Here is a 19,586-nt window from a genome sequence, read left to right as displayed (position 1 = left end):
TGGCAGGAACGCGTACAAGTCGGTTCCACTTTTATTCTTATCCCATCGGTTACTTGGCACAGCTCTATCACGGACGTGGAACCCTCCGACGGCTTTGTCATCCATCAAAATAATGATGTGACTATGTGAACGGACACTTTCTGCAGAGAGAAGGACTGCTCTTGTTGAGGTGGGAGCACTAGCTATCCAGAGAGTTTCAAGATGCTGGGAAAGTACAGCAAGCCGCACCGATTTCGTGACGCAGAGCAGCCAACACATTCACATTATGTGTGGCTCATCTCTTGCTTCGTATCCAAATATACATCTGAAACATCCTAGCCAAGGAACGCCATCTACCGTATGAGACTGGAGCGAACAAGGAAAATTGAGAGGCAGTAAAATATAGTTAATCTTGCTACAAATTTTGACGAGCGATATTAAACATGAATTGCACATAACAAGAACCCTCACAAGCCCTTTCATTCGTTCGCCTGCGCTCCACACGATGGTTGGCATAAGTTTCATATCCACGGACCACAAGCACATTCCTCTGCTCAGCTTGTTTCCTGCATTCCCCAGCTTGGCGCTTGGCAAATGGGGCGCTTCACCCTATCAATTTGCCCGTATTTAGGATCTTTTGACCGGCGTGAGATAAACGTTCAATGGAGACTTGAGCCAGATGATGTAAACCTTCTGCCCCTGGTCCCAGTCGACGCTATCATCGGCCAGTCGAACGTCAAAGTTCCAGAGTAGACGACTGAGAATGATGCGCATCTCGCCGTTCGCAATACTGTTGGGTTCCAAAAACATTAGCGCGATAATAATAGTGCGAAGATGGCTCAGTTGCGCTGAGTAGTAGTTGATTGCGTGACTTACTTTTTTCCCAGGCAATCGCGAGGACCAACGGAAAAGGGTTGGGACGCCTCCCTGCAGTCGGACTGGTATCTGGGATCGCCAAGCCAACGTTCTGGCACGTACTTGTCTGCGTCCTTGAAGAACTTTTCGTTGCGGGACAGGGGGAATTGCCAAATGTCGAGTTTAGTCTGCGGGAATTCACATTTGGTGAGCTCTTTTATCCATGCCTTGTGCTTTATCAAGCAGCAGAAGAACAGCACGACTTACGTCTGGGGGCACCCATTCACCAAAGATTATACTGCCATCTTTCGGTGTGATGCGAGGAACGGTGCTCGGGATGGGCGGATAAATCCTCAGGCCTTCGCGGACACAAGCGCTCAAATACTCCAAGTTCTGCACGCTGACGTAGGTAATTTCGTCCTCGCTCTTGAACGTACCGCGGATCTCGTCCTTGACTTTCTTCATGGCCTCTGGACTTTTCAGCAGATGGAAAAGAACTCCTGACAGCGCGGTCGAGGTGGTCTCGGAGCCGGCCTCCACCAGTGTGCCAGTGTTGCTATAAATCTCTTCTTTGGACATGGACTGTGCGGCAGAGAGTCAGCTGTCAAAGTATGCTTTTTTTCCGAGCCTTGTTGATCTGGATTCACCTACCAATCCGTCTCGTGGGTGCGCCATTGCACGGAAGAGGTCAAGGCGTGAAGAGTCGGTCTCAAGTCTTCTGTCCACCAGATCTCGAGTGTAGGCGTGATGTTCCTCAACCTTCTTGGTCATGCTTTTGGGCACAAATGATCGAATAATCTTGGAAAAGGTCGGAAACTGTGCAATGGCGTAATTCCAGGCTCCGAGCTTGACATGTGTAAACATAAGAGACACCCACGGGTGGTAAACGCCAGTCTCGAGGCAACCAAACGATTCTCCAAAAGCCAAATCACCCACGATGTCGAATGTTGTCCAGTTAAACCAGTTCACCATGTTCAAAGGCTTGGTCCCGTCCTGTCCGTTCTCTTTAAGCCTGTTCATAAGCAGGCCGACGTAGTAATGAATGATGGATTCTTGTTCCACAATGTAGCTGGCCGAAAAGCCGACGGCCAATATTCGGCGTTGCCGAGCGTGGGCTTCGCGGTCTGTCCCAGGAATGCTCAGTGGATCGTAGAAGTTTGGTGTCTTGCCATGCTCTCTGTTGCGATCCTTCTTTTGATGGCCCATAATCTCGTTCCACGAATCTGGGGAGCTGAATGAAAGCCGGTCTGGCGCGATGCGGACGACCTTGCCGTATTCCCGGTGCAGGCGGGCAATGGTATTGTGGCCGTCGCCAAATGCAAAGACCACAGCATACGGGATTTGCGACGCGGCGTAAAGCCGAGGGCCTGGGTACTTTGCCAGGGGGTGGAAATAGACACAGTATACCGTTGTGGCCAAATAGTAGCAAGTGGTCTATGTACAAGTCAGCCGTCTACTGGCAAGTAGGCTTGGGGAAATGTTTGATCAAACTCACCAGAAACAAGGCGAACCAAACATAGTGCCAGAATGGTTGCCCAAAGGCAAACGAGCGAAGATCGTGAATGAGGTCTAAACGGCTCATGGTGATTGAGTGAAATGTTGGTAAAAGTGAGCTTGCGTTTCGGAGGTTTAACCTCACTACCCGCAGACACGACGAGGACCAGTAATTACCAGCAGCGAATTTTTTGCCCTCGTGTTAGAAAAGGTACGATTATACGAGCAGAACTTGAAACTGTTATCATTTAGTGCTGCCAATCAGTTTTAGCTGCAGTAAAATCACATAATCTCGTTGCATCCTTGACCCGAGAAATGAATCGCTTCCGGATTCCCTCAAACCTCTACCGGTGCTTCGGTCCATATGGATTAATGGTTCACCCGCCCAGCTCTGCCCTGTAACAAAGTCCGGACTACGGAGCCTCTCGGAGAAAAGTGGGGTCTAAAGGTATCCGAGTGGAACGACACCACTATCCATTTGACAAGACCAAAAAGTTAAACCAAGGTATAACGTTGCGTACCCCCTGTTCGGCACCCCCCCTGTTCGGCACCCAAAAATAACAACACTTTTATTTTTATCCTCCAACTTCTATTATAAATATCTCGATGAATCTGTCACTTTTGGATTTACTTTTTTCTGATTTTAATTCTCCATTTTCCAATGAAGCAATATACTGAAAAACAGCTTATATCTGCAATTAACGACGTCAATAATGGCAATCCAATTGCAAAAACCTCCCGAAAATGGGGAATACCTAGGTCTACACTTCAAAGTCGACTTAAAGGTTCTCAACCTTATAAAAAAGCACAAAGCCCTTTTCAAAGGCTTTCCACGGAGCGGGAAAAGCATTTGGCTGATTGGGTACTTACCCAAACAGCTTTAGGGCTTCCGCCAACGCATCAAGAATTACGCTTTTTTGCCGAACGAATTCTTCAAGCCGCCGGAGAGACAAAAGGCCTTGGAAAACGTTGGATAACTCGTTTTTTGGCTCGTTATCCAATCCTTAAAACCCAAAGGCCCCGTCGAATAGATAACGCCCGGGTTAATGGCGCTACTACGGAGGTAATTAAATCTTGGTGGCTTTATATTACGAACCCGGTTATTAACGCTATTAAACCGGAAAACCGTTGGAATATGGACGAAACCGGTATAATGGAAGGCAAAGGATCTAATGGCCTAGTATTAGGGCTTAACGGGATCCGGCCGTTGCAACGAAAAGAGCCCGGAACGCGTGGTTGGACGACTATAATCGAATGTATATCGGCTACGGGCGTTGCCCTCCCTCCCCTCGTTATATTTAAGGGAAAAAACGTACAACAACAATGGTTTCCCACGGATTTAAGCCCTTTCGATAATTGGCAATTTCATGCAACCGAAAACGGGTGGACAAATAACCAAACGGCTATCGAATGGTTAAAAAAGGTGTTTATTCCGTATACCCAACCTTTAACCCCTGAAAAGCGGTTATTAGTTTTGGATGGCCATGGATCACATATAACGGACGAATTTATGCTTCTTTGCTTGCAAAATAATATTCAACTCCTATATTTACCCCCTCATTCGTCACACGTTCTTCAACCATTGGATCTATCGGTTTTTGGGCCGTTAAAAGAAGCTTATCGACGTCAACTTGGATTTGTTAGCCAATTTTGCTGTTCAACAGTTATTGGAAAACGAAATTTCCTACTTTGTTATCGAAAAGCCAGATTAAAAGCATTTATAGCAAAAACCATTCAATCTGGTTGGCGTACAACGGGGTTATGGCCGGTAAACTTGGTTAAACCACTTTTAAGCCCTTTTTTGTTAGAAAATAGCAACGCCAACGTTATAAAAAATAAAAACAACGGTTTGCAAAGGGATAAAACACCGGAAAGCCCAGCCCAAAAAATTAACGACCCGTCTTTACTTATTTGGAAAACCCCTAAAACGACCCGAGATATCCGACTTCAACTGCAAAAACTTTCCCAATCCAACAAAACCAACGCTACTTCACGTCTTTTATTTGCAAAAGTCCAAAAAAGCTTCGAAGCCAAAGATACCCTTTTGGCTAGCGCCCAGCAAAAAATCAGCTTATTGGAAGCACAACTGGAGGCAATACGGCCGGTTAAAAGGAGGAGGGTGGTTCCGGATCCAAACGAGCTTTTGGTTAACAAACAGAACATTATTGGATTGCAGGAAAATGATATAGAAAATTTGGAACCTTTAGCTGATGAAGAAGAGGTTAATGAACCGGAGAAGCGTGAAAACGATTGTATTTTTGTCCGTTGATAATTTTATATTTAAATCAGTTTATAAAAGTAGGCATTTCGTTGTTAGATTTTCAGGGTGCCGAACAGGGGGGGTGCCGAACAGGGGGTACGCAACGTTAGTACAATGACGAGTCAAATGTCCACATCCTTTACGTCTGATATTCATTCCAAAATTCCATAATGCAACGTCGACCGGGCAGATCAGCCAAGCTTAACATATGGGTAAAGTAAAGATTAACGCCTGTTACGTTATTCGGTCTCGGAGTGGGCATTTCAGCTCTTCGTTTGTTAAAGGGTCCGGCGCGTGTCGAATTTTTAAAATTTACTTGGCACGTGAAACCCCCGCCGACGACCTCCATTCCAACCAGAAACAGCATTCTGGAGTAAAGCCGCTTCCTAGCGCAGAATTGGCTCGATAACAAGTTCGAATTCGCAGTCAGACGAGCGGCAGTCTTGACGGAAGTTAAATGGCATTGTGGGGACCTCCAGTCCCAACACAAGCAAGTTATCTCTGATGGCTGTGAATAACGTTTTGTAATCCAAAACAATGTCGGAATAGCTCGCGAAAAGCTTCGTGTGTGAGATGGGAAAGGCAGTGCGTGGGAGGTTGATACAGTCATAGATTTGCAAAGCCGAAATTAACCTATCAAACTCGCATTTTAACACAAACACAAGAAATGCGTACAATCCAACTGAGCAACACCTTAACTAAGACAAGCGAGACATAAACATAGTCAACACAACCCGCAAAGATAACAGCCGCTGCAACACTTGAGATGTAATCCTACTCTTCGTTTTCGACATCGAGAGAATCCAGGTCGATTTCCTCCTTGCGCCGCCTAAACAACAGTCTGGCCTCCGGGTCGACAAGCGGATCTATCCCAATGATCAATGGCTTGGGCGGCGCCTTCTCGGGCAATTTCCAGTCGTATTTGAGCAGCAAGTGGCAAAGGGCCAATTTGATTTCGTTTGCAGCAAAAAAGCGGCCCGGGCAGGCGTATTTGCCGTACCCAAAAGTAAGGTGGTCGGGCGTGACGGAAACAAATTGGGCTTTGTGTTCACCTCCTGGTTGTTTGCGAGCGTTGTAAAAGCGATAGGGATCAAACGTATCAGGGTTCGGATAGTAGGCCGGGTCACGAAGGCGGTTGGAATCGATGGCCACAAGTTCTCCTTTGCGCACCGTGACGCCGCCCTCGGACTCGATATCCTTCATTGCCCTGCGCTGCATGATGGCTGTATTTTTTGGGTGGGGTCAGAGACAAGCCGAGAATATTCTGCGCGTTGCAGGGAAGGGAACAGTGGGGAGATAGATTATCATCTTACCAAGCTGGACAGGCTTGAGCCGTTGTGCCTCTTTGATGGTGCTGTCAAGTAGTTTCATAGATACCAAGGAGGTTTTCTTCCATCCCTTTTTCCCTAGTACTTCGACTATTTCCTTTCTCAACGCGTCTATATACGCTGGGTCGGATGCTGCCAGCCATAATAATGTATAGCCCAACAGATCCGAACTCGTATGGATAGCCGCGACCGATAACCCAATCTGGAAATCCCCCAGTTTAAAGACGGGATCGTTGGGATCAGCCTCGGCAGCGACCCACTCGATGGCATCGTTGTACACAGGTGCCGGAATGCCCTGGGCCTTGCATTCTGCCTTTTCTTGCTCCCGCTTGTCGATGATGGGGTGTATGATTTCGATTACACGAGTCCTCATAGCCCTCATGTCTTTGCCGGCTTTGCCGAAGGTATACACGATCGGCATCATCCACTGCGGGAAGGCACGAAGGGTGTAGATGCAAGTCAAAACCACGATGGCAATCTTTTTTGTCAAGTCAACCCATTCCTCGTTGCGACAGATTTCCTCTCCCAGGAAAACGCGCGAGGAAAGACGAGCGACCACGTCCGTGATTGGCTCGCATATTTTGGCCTCGACCCAGTCAGGGTTTGATCCAAAATTCTTGTTGATTGCGAACGACGCCTCATCGGCCAGTGGTCCCGTAACTGTGTTGAGTCGTTTCGTCAAATTCTTGGTGATGACGGTTTGAATAATCGCCTGAGGATGATCGACGGCTGCGATGGCCGACCCTCCAGGGAGATTGACAGGCGCGGCGTAGGAAAGCACCTTCCGGAAGTCGAGACTTTCCATATTCTTGATCTCGTTTGACCTCGACGGAGGGAGAACCGTCATGGGCCCACCATTTGTAAGAAGCTTGAAGGGTTGATTGGGGAAACGGCGTCTTGCTTCTTTCAAATAATAGTTCCCCTTGTGAACGAATTCTATATTCTTTTGGACTGCGAGCTGAAACAGCCCCGGCGGGTTGACCAGTGGCGCTTCTTTGCCTTTGCGGGCGCCCGTCAAGTAGCTGGCGACGACGGGGAGGAGCACCAAAGCCGCTAGGGTAATGCCGATTGTGAAGCGGCTGGAATCGAGCAATTCCAAACCGCTAGACCCCATGACTTGCTTTCGAAGCCATCCCGAGTCGGCGTGGACGGAGCTGGCCATGGTGGGAAACGCTTGGCTTGTGTTGCACTCAAGTGTTCGCAGTTCACTGTTCGGGTGTGTATAAAAGACTTAACGTTGGGCTCCACATCTCCGACCCCCCTAAAGTCCGGCCCCCTTGAAAAATGTAACGACGAAATACCCCTTTTATAAACCGATTTAAATGTAAAACTATCAACGCACAATAATACAATCATTGTCAGGCTCTCCCGGTTCGCTAACCTCTTCTCCATCGTTCAAAGCTTCTAAACAGTCCCTATTATTTTCCTGTGCTTCATAAACGTTTTTTTTGCTGACCAAAAGCTCGTTGGGATCCGGAATTACCCTTTTCCTTTTGACCGGCCGTACCGCCTCCAATTTTGCGTTTAACAAACTGATTTTTTGCTGAGCTTCAGCCAATAAGATATCCTTGGTTTCGAAGCTTTTTTGGACTTTTGCAAACAAAAGCCGTGAAGTGGCGTTACTTTTTTCGGACCGGGAAATTTCCTGTAGTTGAAGTCGAATATCTCGGGTCGTTTTAGGGGTTTTCCAAATAAGTAAAGACTGGTCGTTAATTTTTTGGGTTGGGCTTTCCGGTGTTTTATCCCTTTGGAAGCCGTTATTTTTACCTTTTTCGACGTTGGCGTTGCTATTTTCTAACAAAAAAGGGTTTAAAAGTGGTTTTGCCAAGTTCACCGGCCATAACCCCGTCGTACGCCAACCAGATTGAATGGTTTTTGCTATAAATGCTTTTGATCTGGCTTTTCGATAGCAAAGTAGAAAGTTTCGTTTCCCAACAACCGTTGAACAGCAAAACTGGTTTACAAATCCCAGGTGACGTCGATAAGCTTCCTTTAACGGCCCAAAAACCGATAAATCCAACGGTTGAAGAACGTGTGACGAATGAGGGGGTAAATATAGGAGTTGAATATTGTTTTGCAAGCAAAGAAGCATAAATTCGTCCGTTATATGTGATCCATGGCCATCCAGAACTAATAACCGCTTTTCAGGGGTTAAAGGTTGGGTATACGGAATAAACACCTTTTTTAACCATTCGATACCTGTTTCATTATTTGTCCACCCGTTTTCGGTTGCATGAAATTGCCAGGTATCGAAAGGACTTAAATCAGCTGGAAACCATTGTTGCTGTACGTTTTTCCCCTTAAATATAACGAGGGGAGGTATAACAGCCCCCGTAGCTGATACACATTCGATTATGCTCGTCCAACCCCGCGTTCCAGGCTCTTTTCGCTGTAATGGCCGGATTTTATTACGCCCTAACACCAGGCCATTAGATCCTTTGCCTTCCATTATACCTGTTTCGTCCATATTCCAACGGTTGGCCGGTTTTATAGTATCGACAACGGGATTTTTCAAATAGGACCACCAAGATTTAATTACCTCGGTTGTAGCCCCATTAACCCGGGCATTTTCTATTCGCCGGGGTCTTTGGGTTTTCAAAATTGGATATCGGGCTATAAAACGGCTAACCCAATGTTTCCCAAGGCTTTTTCTTTCTCCGGCGGCCTGAAGAATTCGTTCCGCAAAATAGCGTAGTTCTTGATGCGTTGGCGGAAGGCCTAACGCGGCCTGCGCAAGTACCCAATCTGCCAAATAGGTTTCCTGCTCCTGTGAAAGCCTTTGACAAAATCTTTTCGCTTGTTGAATTGACTGGGCCCCCTTTAAACGATCGTGAAGGGTACTCCGAGGAATACCCCATTTTTGCGAGGTTTTGTGAACTGATTTGCCATTTCTTATGTCAGAAATGGCAGCAAGAAGCTGATTTTCAGTGTACTGTTTCATTGGAAGGTTTGGAGCAAGAATCTTCAAAAATCAAGTTCTAAAGTGAAAAATTCGTCTAGATATTTATAAAATAAAACAAAGGGTTGACGTGGCTGAGTAGATATTTTTAGGGGCCGGACTTTAGGGGGGTCGGAGATGTGGAGCTCAACGTTAGCGTCTGACGAGGTGATGAAGCATTGAAGGTGTTGCAGGACAATCCACCGTGGTCTATGAAGGGAGGCGCTGCTTGGATACTTAGCTCAATTTCCACAGTTTACAGAACAATAAGTCTGACGGGGCTCTGTCCGGAGCGCTTTGACACCAGTCACCCTTGACTTGAATGTGGTGGCGCCATCTGCTCTAGGCTGCGGTAAGTAAGTTTGATTCTTTTCCCACCCTTGGTCATAGGCATAGCTTACTCACATGATCTCCGAGCTCCCCGTAGTTGTTCCCGGTGCTTCGGCACATGTGGATCCATCAGCCCAGCTTCCCCTCTAGGAAGTCTGGGTCACGGAGCGTCTCGGAGTTTAGTGGGTCCCAGCAACCGTGCCCAATCCCTCGGGACCAGGCGAAAGATTCCTCATCCCTTCACAGTCTTGACTTTGCCTATCCACGCAGCAATGTTTGTTTTTAGCAAACCTTGAAAATCGCGGTCCACAGGTACTCCGTAGCCTGATTACTACATAGTATGCAAACTAAAAAGACCCACAGCCGCGTGCGCCGCCCACAACTGTGGTAGTACAGTGGGTAGATACTACAGTATACGCTTACCACTACAGCAAGGGTGTTGACAAGCCTGTCGGCAGTTGTTGAACTACCCAGAAGTACGGAAAAAGGTTCTTGGGGTTTGCTATGTGATTTGCAAGGCCATGCTTCTAAGCCAGGTTACATGCAATAAAGTTTGTCCACAACCAGGTGCATCAGTCGCATTTTGTACATGTTGGCCTTTTTCATTATTCACATTTCACCAGAAAGAGCACCTTTAATTGACCGTTTATCAAATTTAGTGTGGATTATGTTGGCATGTAAGAGCCTTGCTACCACAACAAATTAAATCATAGTACCATAGTTTTCTCCTGACAAGTTGCGTCCCAGTGACTGGTAAGTTGTTTATACTCCGTCTATGAAATTGTGATATGAAGCAGATTGTATACATAGGAGCAAAATATGAGAAAATGATTAGAAATGCAATCCATGCCGAGTAAACGCCTGAGATAACCAAAACCGAGTGCACAATCCATCATTAACAAAACACACGAAACCGCCAAATCATTCCCGTAACGCCTCCAACACATCATGTAGCAGCTGGTTCCTTACGCCAAAGGTCTGCTCGAGATCCTTCAACTCCTTAACCAAAGAGCCATGTAGTTGTTGAAGCATCTCGGAAGTGAATTTCAGGGATCCGGTCTCTTGCAAAATCGCCAGCATCTTTTCCTTGTGTCCCAAACCTGCACAGCCGGCGCTCCGCCGTTGTAAAAGAAGATGTCGCAGGATGGTAAGCGACGCCGGCTGTGCGTTGCGTAGCGCATGCAGCATGATAAAGCTACACTTGCCTTCGTCCAAGTCTTCACAGAATCCTTTGGCTTTGGAGTACTAAATAAACTCACCAGAACAGCCTCTGTTAGCAATTACACGTAGCACGCAGTAAAGAACAATGTGCTAATCAGAGTTGATACTTACGTCGGGCGAGGCCAGGTTCGCATAGTCGTCCCGAATTTGAAAATATCTCCCAAGCAGTAGTGTGAACCGCTCCAACGCCGGCAGCACAGTCTGGCCGGGTGATACAGCTACCATGATCCTGTAGATCATAACGAATAACGCACCCGTTTCTGAAACAAGACAATGTGAGCATAAGTGAGCCAGTGTCAACTTGCATCGGGGCCCTCGAGGAAGGGGAAATGACTTACTTCCGTCCACCATTTGCATGTATTCTTCAAACGTGGGTGTTGAAACCTCAAATGTCCACAGCAAATCGAGACTTTGACCTACGAGTAACTTTTTCATTCCAACTACAGCGACGGCGCGTTAGTGTATTGTCTGAAATGGTCCCAAACCCAGGCATGGCTTTGTGCCAAACTTACCGACAACCTCCTGTGCCGCCTGTGCGTTACCCTGCTCTGAAGCCCTGTGAATCAGATCGACAGTGGCGTAGACACTGGAGTTGACCGTCTGCGGCATTCCAAATACAGTGTGGGTAGCTGGGTTCGACCGACGAAGCGGAGAATTGTCCTGGACATCGTCCAACCTGGATATAAGGTTTAGTTGTCATCCCCAGTTAGAAATTGCCTCGTTTCCATGCAAGTGGGTGGGTGCTTCCTACATCAGAGAGGTATTATGTATGTCTGCCACGAGAGACACAACCCATTCTATAGCTGCGTGGTCCAACGAAATCCACGTGTTCAACGCCATGATCAACAGGTTGCGCACCCCTTTAGACTTCAAGGACGAGATATAGTTGAAAGGTGCTTCAATCGCCTTTTTTTGCAGGTGAGTCATGTTAGCATTGGTGCCAACCCGATTTTGGAAAACGTGCGATCCGACGGCTAGGAGAAGCTCACTTCTGATGGTGCGGGGGGCAGGTGGACATTGAGGATAATCCTATTTAGCTCCTCTTTCGTATCGTTGACCTTGGCATCATGTAGCGCGCCATTAGGCTGACGGAGCTCGTGCAAGTTGGACTTGTCGACATTATTTGCGGCAGGAGGAGCGCCAGCATCGAGCGCCTCACTTCCGGCGACGTTCTGGAAATCTCCCAGACGCAGCTCCACGGCTCGATGTGGGTCCCCTCCTGAGAGGAACGAGTATTCCTTGTCGAGGAGGAGTGAGGCTTTGTTCGTCCCCCAGGACGGTTGGGTGGACACAATGATTTCGCTTCCAGGCATTGCAGATGATGTCGAATAGTGCTGAGGTAGTAAGTAAAGGTGTATTAGAGGAGCAAAATCTGCCTATCTCATTAGCTGACGGCAAGCTTACGGTTTTTAACGTTTTAACGGGGTTGCGGAATGGGCGAAAACGATTCGTTGCCAATGATTGTCTGCAGGCTGTCACTCACTCTTATCAGCGCCTGATTAGATCTGCATTTAGGGTTCGCCTTTGATCATGGTTCCCAAAAGGAGCGCGTTGCTTGACAAAGTTATCCCCGCCCAGCTGTAGAGCAGGAACTGTTTTCCGGGAATGCCGGTTCTGCACGGAATTCCATTAAACACCGCCCCGAGGCTCCACTGTAGCTGATCTTCGTGATTGTATGTCATAGCGGCGGAGACGATTGCTTGCGAGTGCTGCCACCGGCAGTTTGGATATCTACATGGCAAAGAACAAATTAGATTAATAGCTCCGCATCCTCCGAACTATGAAACCGGGAACCGGGTGGGGCCGAGTGGCGCCGAAAAGCTACTCCGGACCTCTGACTGCATTTTAAGGTTTGGCCTGGAGAACTATCCAGGTAGGATCGCTCTCAAATCACTGACATGGATCTTTGTCGTAATGTAGTCCGCGACATTGTAAGTCGTTCAAGTCGTTCAAACCGTTCAAGTAATCTAGATTTATAGGCTCCAAGGCGCCTAGATTAATATGGTCAGAAGGTCCCTGTTGTTCATTCGCCTTTGCCAGTGTTTTAATCTAATTGCATATCATTTTCAAACGGCAAAAGAACAGTTACACGATAGTCCAGCCATAAGAGTAAAATGGGTTCTCTGACCTTCCCCGAAACAGCCAACGCTGATCGGGAGGCCGCCCTATTGACCCAACACCTCCTTGACAACTATGACAGTGTTCATGGCGCTGGGTTCATGAGCTGCACCGTATACGACACTGCCTGGCTATCGCTCGTCAAGAAGGAAAATGTGGACGGCCAGCAACGCTGGCTTTTCCCGGAATGTTTCCAATACATCCTCGACAACCAACAAAACGATGGTAGCTGGGAAGCCTACCAATCTGAAATAGATGGAATCCTAAACACGGCTGCTTCATTGCTGGCTCTTCAACGCCATTCTGTCAATCCTCTTCAAATCGACGTTTTGTCCCCAGGAGAGCTTTGCCGTCGAGTGGAACTAGCGAGGGCGGCGCTGGAAAGGAAACTCAGCTGTTGGAACGTGTCCGAAACAACACATGTTGGATTCGAGATCATTGTTCCCACACTTCTTCGCCTGCTTGATGAGGAGGGAATCTCGTTCCAATTTGAAGGCAAAGCCACTCTGATGGAAATAAATGCAGCGAAGATGTCACGGTTCAAACCTGAGTACCTATACGGCAAGACACAACTAACTGCCCTGCATTCTTTGGAGGCCTTGAGTGGTATGATAGATTATACCAAGGTGGCTCACCACAAAACTGGAGGTGGATTCATGGGGTCACCATCGGCCACCGCAGCCTACCTTATAGGGTTACCGCCCTCAAAGTGGGATAACGAGGCAGAAGGATATCTTCGCCACGTGCTGCAAAGAAGCCCAGGAAAAGACAGCGTCCCTAGCGCTTTTCCCTCTACCAACTTTGAGTTTTCATGGGTACGATTCCTCCCTGCATCTGAGCGGCCCCTGGACTTGCAGGACTTAATCTGACTTCCCACTGTTCACAAGGTTTTATCCACGTTGCTACACGCCGGCTTTACAGAGAAGCAGCTGGGTCCAGCTGCGAGGGAGGTCGCCAACGTACTGAACCGCGTGTTCGAGACGGAAAACGGCGTCGTTGGATTTGGTGAGTTCCCCCACGGGACAGCTTGACTGCATGGTAATACATGTGCAAGTCTAACGCAGCTCGCTTGACCGCAGTTCCTTCAATAATGGCGGACGCAGATGACACTGCCAAAACACTGTCAGCCCTAAATATGATGGGCTTCCGCAAGCCTGCCACGCGGATGATTGAGGATTTCGAAACAGAAACCCACTTCCGCACCTACCCCTCAGAGCGCGACAGCAGCTTCAGCGCCAATTGCAATGTTCTTCTCGCATTGCTGCATCATCCGGCGCCGTCCCAACACACGAGCCAAATAAAAAAAGTGGCTGGCTTTTTGTGCAACAAATGGTGGAACACGGATGGGGCAATCAAAGACAAATGGGTAAGTAACCCCTTTCCATTGCTTTTGGAAGCTATTGCTAACAAGCTGAACCAATCGCAGAACCTTTCACCGCTTTATCCGTCGATGCTTATGGTGCAGGCATTCGTAGAATTGCTGCACTTGGTAGAAGGTGGTCGACTGCCTTTATCAATCCTCGATGAAGAGGTTGGGATAAAGTATGCAATTGCCATTTATCGGTCTTGTGTGCAGGCAATTCAAGAGCAAGATGACGAGACAGGATCTTGGTCCGATTCGGTGGAAATAACGGGATACGCCGTCGTACTCCTTTCGATGGCTGCCCAAGTTATGTTCGTGGATCCGATACGACCTGAGCTGCTCAACGCCGTACGACGAGGTTGCGAATATCTGCAGCCGAAGCAGTCGCCCTCGGGAGATTATCTTTGGATCGAAAAGGTTACTTACGGCAGCCCTGTTTTGTCTCAGGTGTACCGCCTGGCCGCGTTGAAACTGTCCAGCTCCATTGCACCAACGAGCCATATAGGCCGCATCTTGAACATCCCAACGTCGTCTCCTCGAGCAGAGTCGTTCATCAAACTTTACAAAGCGACTCCCCTTTTTTCCACAACCCCAGAGTGGAAGCTTCGTTCAGCCATGGCGGAGGGCTCTCTTTTTCTCCCCCTTTTGAAGCGGCGTAGAGATGACGTCTTTACGCGCGAAGCTATGACGGAGGATAAATACCTCGAGATGATCCCCTTCACTTGGACTGCATGCGATTTGCGCGCCAAATCGGGAGCATCCCCCTCCTTCCTCTGGGAGATGATGCACATATCCATGCTGAGCTACCAGGGCGACGAATACATGGAGTCGGTGGCCGCGCCGGCGTTTGCTGGTGACATGGATAGTCTGCGACACATTGTGCACAATCTTATTCCCGGGATTGCCAACGGCATAGGCCATGGGGGGTCTTACTCGGACTCGGAGGGCACGATTCAACGCGTCAAGGATTCGACAGGCAGAGACGCGGCCCTTAAACCTCTCAAATGCTTTGTGGATTTCATCATGAATCATTGGGCAGTCGTTGCCTCGAGCCCGGCGGATCGAGCAAGCATGAGCCGTGAACTTCAGGGATATCTTTTGGCACAGATCCAACAGCTCGAAGACAACGGACAACTCGCCCAAGCTGCAAAACAACCAGCCAACCTGGCCTTTAATGTCCCGTTTTCTTTATGGGTCCGTACCACCTCTGCGGACCATTCGTCGGCCCCATGTTATTTTGCCTTTGTGGCATGCCTCCTCACATCAATAGTTGCGCCACCGTCAAACGGGAACGCAGGCGATTGTTTCCAAACAGTCGAGCAGAAATATTTTGCCGCAGCAGCAAATCGCCACCTGGCCACCATGTGTCGCATGTACAACGACTACGGTTCCGTGTCCCGTGACGCTGCCGAATCCAATCTCAACTCCCTCGACTTTCCAGAATTCTCCGCGTGTGGAGCCGAGTCGCCCAAAGCTTCACTTTTCTCGCTGGCCCAATACGAGCGAGCTTGCCTCGAGGACTCTCTAAGCAGGCTTGAAAAAGAATGCAACCGGGGGAGCGGTGGGGCATGTCAAAAAGCGACGCAAATGCGGCGGATGACTTATTGGCGTCTGTTTTGCGACGTTACCGATCTCTACGGGCAGATTTACGTTATACGCGACATGTCAAGTAATGTCAAAAAGGCCGCGGCAGCAAACATGTAAACGATAAAATCCTCGGGTCGGTCGAATTCGGATATTTCGTTTTTGGTTTCGGGTTTTGATTTTTTTGGTATAATTGGGAGGATTTTGGTTTTGTTAAATCTGACCTGGTAGGCCCACCTTTTCAATTCGGTTGTGTAAATTAAACTTGATTTGGTCTATCGGGGGTAGCCGTTGTTCCATGGGCAAAGTATGTGGACTGTCGCCAACGAGCCGTCGGTCCACGAAGCCGGGGCTCGCGAATATTTTGAACCGCTTGTCTCGCTAGTGTCACATTTCGACCCGAAGGTCTTTGTATTCCGTGTGGATGGGAACAAGGAAGGGCTATTCAATCCGGGACAGAAGAGCAGAAGACCTCAAAGTGCAGCGCGGTTACTTGGGAAAAGATGAAAAGTGGATTTAATTTTCCTCACAGAAGAAAGTTTAAACCTAGTCGTCAGCAATCCGGTGCCCCTTTCTCCATTCCTGCATGGACCCGCGTGCTAACGTTCCGCACTCATTTGCCCATATTGCCCTGATGCTGCTGGCCTATCTCGCTGGCCACCAATTGTCTAGAGGTGTCTACAAACGCGAGAAGCGGCAGGCTGCTTCGAGTTTCTGGCCCGAAGTCGCCGAACAACAAGCAGCGTACGATTTGCTAGCATCTTCGGGCTATTATTTAGGTAACATAAGCTTCAATTCTGTTCGACATCCGAGTCTGCCGGTGCAGCGTGACGGTGTTTGTTAATTGTTCCCAGGTTTACACATACCTGAAGTGTGCCGAGCTGAACGTTGTTGCTGTAATCGCATTGGTTGAGCTTCGTATCGAAGGTTCCAGCCTATACTTGAAAGGGCAGGAAGGTAGTCTTTCCGCAGCATGACTGTGTAAGGTTTATGAGGTCTTGCTTATTATCCGTAGGTTTGCCCGTGCATTCGCAGAATTTCTACATGGGATTCTGTTAGAAAAAAAGAAAAGAAAAGAAAATACTGGCAAAGGTTTCCAAGTTGATCAAGATAACGTACCCCGGGAATAGCATAGACGCTTGGAATGAAAGCGTTGACCGCCAGAAGAGCGAGAGGAAGCCACTGCATTTTTGTGGTAGGGTAGGTAGGTAGGTATATAGTTAAAGAATGGATGAAAGAAAGTTCTCAAGTGTGTATACCAAAGAGTGAGGTAGATAAAGTCTGTATGAGAGTGATGTTACGATCAAGGTATCGGGTAACCTGTTTTTATGGTAAAATATAGTGGGTTGAAGCAATTAAACGTTTAATTGGGTAATTGGGGTTTTTAATAATTGGGGGTGAAATTATAATCGTTTTCAAATAAATATTGAGGTTAATTAAAGTTTGATTGCTGCTAAACAATCCTAAAATCGAATTTATTTATATAATAATAAACGTGCCTTATATAAATTATATTCCAAATATAATTTCTTTTAATTTGTTTAATTTGTAATTTTTAATTCAAATTTTATAAATTATAAAAATCCATTTTTTTGGCCGTTATGTAAAATTACGTAAAATTTCGTGGCCTTACTTTTAAATAATTATTGTTTTGCCGGTCGGTATTTTTTTTGGGCGAATATTGTTAGGAGGGGTATAACCCCATTTGGCCTTTTTGGTACCGGCCCAATTATTTGGTCGTAATATTAGATTTCCTTTTTTGGCCAAATCCCTTTGGCCTTAAATAATTTATATTCCCCTAATTTTTATTTTTGGTTTCGTTTTTTTTTGTTAATTTTTTTTTTGCGCCATATTTAATCGCGTCGCTAAATTAAAATTTGGTCGTTCGTCGACGGAATGTGACATTTGGACCATGAGATGACCAGACCCTAACCCTGACCCCTGGCCAACGACCCACCAGGGTGATACCTTCATCTACGTCGCGTCAAGCTCAGAACTTTGTTTGTTTCCTTTCTTCTCCTCAGAGTAGAATCTTCGTCGATAGGCGCCAATAGACTAGCTTCCGTGCTATGCTTACCCTGGCCGTGACACAATTCTACTCTCTAAAGAATCGCTGGCCTAGCGATTAACAAATAAGGCGCAACAACCTATCTTTACGCCGCTGGCGAGCGACGAAAATAAATCCGCACCCGACAGACCCGACCCGACCGGAGTTCGACAGGAACGTCAATTCCAGTCCCCGACCACGACCGATCCGACCTATGCCCAGGCTGAAGGACCATCCACCTGCGAGCAGGAAATCACAAAGATTGATTACGAACCAGACGGAGCAAACAGACCGCCCCATCGACGACCCGACCCGATCAGAAAGCGAAACAGACTCACGCCCAGGCACCAAGTCCAGTGTCGAGGACGAAATCGAAGTTGCATCTTCTTCGCGGTCCCCGGAGCTCAACGTGAACGCACAAGAAAACAACCCCAGAATGATGGGCGACGCAAACGACCCAGCCAGCGAGATCGCTAGGCTAGAAGCGGAAATACTTAGGCTAAGAAACGCGTTGAGAAACGACACACCCAGTCCCAGGCCCTACCGAGAATTAAGGCACCGAGAGCCATCAGTGGAAAGTGCATTCGGCGGAACGAGTTTCAAAGCAAAAGGGATGGCCGCTTGGCCAGCCTTTACCGAGTTCCAAGGAACAGGCGGCATCAACCCTGTTTACAATGACAAAGCAAAAGCCAGAGCCGATTCACCCCCAAAGTTCGCAGGAGACAAGACGCAATTTGATAGCTGGCTGATAAAGGTGGCCGACAAATTCGAAGAAGATGTCGCCATTTTTAGGACCGAGAAAAGTCGGATGCGTTACCTGATGAATTTGCTCGAGGACAAAGCCGAGAAAGCAATGATTACTCGTTACGTCTCAGTTACACGCCCCTTTTCATCAGTAGCCGAGATGATCCAAATCCTAGAGTCCATGTACCACGACCCCAACCAGTCCATAGCTGCCAGAGAAGCCCTTAAGAAACACGAGTTTGAGCTAGGCAAGGGCCAAGATATCCACGAGTTTATTGCCACGTTTAATTCACTAGCCCAGCAAGCAAAGGTTCGGGAAGAAGACTGGAAGCAAACCTTGTGGGGATGTATACCCGCCGACCTCGATCACCGTCTGCTGCACGATAGTGAGAACATCGACATAGACTACGAGACGTTTTGCCAGTACGTTACCAAAGCCGTCTACAGCAACCAACTGGCACAAGAAAGGCGCAAAGACCGAGAGAGCACCGACAAGACCAGCACGAAGAACGAGACCCGGAGCAGGCAGAAAACAGCTTCGACGAAAGTCCGTTCGCGCTACAAGCCCAAAGATTATCAAGGGGATAGAACGGAACCAATCACGATGGCTAAGGCCGGTCGCTCACTGACTTATGAGGAGAAAAAGGCGCATTGGGATGCCAACACCTGTTTCATGTGCGGAAGGGGTGGCCATAATTCCAAAGATTGTCCCGAAAAAGAGAGAATAAGGGATGTCAAAGCAGTGAAGCAAAAGCAACAGACGAGTACCTTAGATTCGGAAACCACAGACGAATCGGGAAAAGAATAAGACCGCCGCAAGCCTCCTCGGTGGTCCAGATGTCTACGATAGCTCAGATTGGTAGTAACCCACGACCTAAATCTTTCATCATTCGAACTCAGATACAGGTTAATGGCGTAGCACTATCAGTTAAAGCTCTTTGTGACACCGGAGCAGACATTTCTCTTTTGATCAGCCCAGCAATCGCTAAACAAGCCGCAGAACGGCTAGGAGCCCGGCTTCAAAGGTTAAAAACCCCGCTACTTTTGTCGGACTACCGCAAACAGGACGCAGGACGCATTACGCACAAACTAAAAGCGACCTTGGAAATCGATGGACGCCGGTTCAGCAACCAAATGTTTTACGTGACGGAAAGTGGGCATGATATGTTTATTGGGCAGGATTGGCTAGTTGAACAGGATGTTTGGATCCACCCGAAAACGCAAACGTTCGCATGGCCTGAAAGGACACCGTCGCTGGCAAAATTCTCGCCAGCCATTAGACTTCCGAACATGTTGGACAAGCCCGATCCGGTTGCACAAGCCGA

General features: G+C 47.9%; 5 protein-coding genes across 5 annotated transcripts; 1 reads left to right on the top strand and 4 right to left on the bottom strand.

Moving 5' to 3' along the window:
• Positions 1–606: 606 nt before the first annotated feature.
• On the bottom strand, positions 607–2,416 carry MGG_00023 (isotrichodermin C-15 hydroxylase; the record flags this gene model as incomplete). The annotated part of the gene is made up of 5 exons (XM_003719075.1): positions 607–769; positions 856–1,022; positions 1,102–1,416; positions 1,486–2,268; positions 2,330–2,416. 5 exons carry the CDS (start codon positions 2,414–2,416, stop codon positions 607–609), a joined length of 1,515 nt encoding a protein of 504 aa, XP_003719123.1.
• A 2,946-nt stretch (positions 2,417–5,362) lies between these two features.
• On the bottom strand, positions 5,363–7,078 carry MGG_00024 (ent-kaurene oxidase; the record flags this gene model as incomplete). Its single annotated transcript, XM_003719074.1, has 2 exons — positions 5,363–5,811; positions 5,902–7,078. 2 exons carry the CDS (start codon positions 7,076–7,078, stop codon positions 5,363–5,365), a joined length of 1,626 nt encoding a protein of 541 aa, XP_003719122.1.
• A 3,027-nt stretch (positions 7,079–10,105) lies between these two features.
• Positions 10,106–11,718, bottom strand: MGG_00026 (geranylgeranyl pyrophosphate synthetase; the record flags this gene model as incomplete). The annotated part of the gene is made up of 6 exons (XM_003719073.1): positions 10,106–10,429; positions 10,517–10,665; positions 10,744–10,845; positions 10,918–11,081; positions 11,157–11,311; positions 11,395–11,718. 6 exons carry the CDS (start codon positions 11,716–11,718, stop codon positions 10,106–10,108), a joined length of 1,218 nt encoding a protein of 405 aa, XP_003719121.1.
• An 801-nt stretch (positions 11,719–12,519) lies between these two features.
• MGG_14722 (ent-kaurene synthase) lies at positions 12,520–15,590 on the top strand (the record flags this gene model as incomplete). Its single annotated transcript, XM_003719072.1, has 4 exons — positions 12,520–13,338; positions 13,411–13,528; positions 13,603–13,889; positions 13,950–15,590. The coding sequence occupies 4 exons, from the start codon at positions 12,520–12,522 to the stop codon at positions 15,588–15,590; spliced, it is 2,865 nt and encodes a 954-aa protein (XP_003719120.1).
• Positions 15,591–16,148: 558 nt separating this feature from the next.
• MGG_17550 (uncharacterized protein) lies at positions 16,149–16,658 on the bottom strand (the record flags this gene model as incomplete). Its single annotated transcript, XM_003719071.1, has 3 exons — positions 16,149–16,238; positions 16,337–16,405; positions 16,590–16,658. 3 exons carry the CDS (start codon positions 16,656–16,658, stop codon positions 16,149–16,151), a joined length of 228 nt encoding a protein of 75 aa, XP_003719119.1.
• Between the last annotated feature and the right edge of the window lie 2,928 nt (positions 16,659–19,586).

Source organism: Pyricularia oryzae, chromosome 5 (assembly GCF_000002495.2).
Source record: "Pyricularia oryzae 70-15 chromosome 5, whole genome shotgun sequence".
Taxonomy (NCBI): Eukaryota; Fungi; Ascomycota; class Sordariomycetes; order Magnaporthales; family Pyriculariaceae; genus Pyricularia; species Pyricularia oryzae.
The sequence above is the reverse complement of the archived record's forward strand: the minus strand, read 5'-3'. Positions and strand labels throughout refer to the sequence as shown.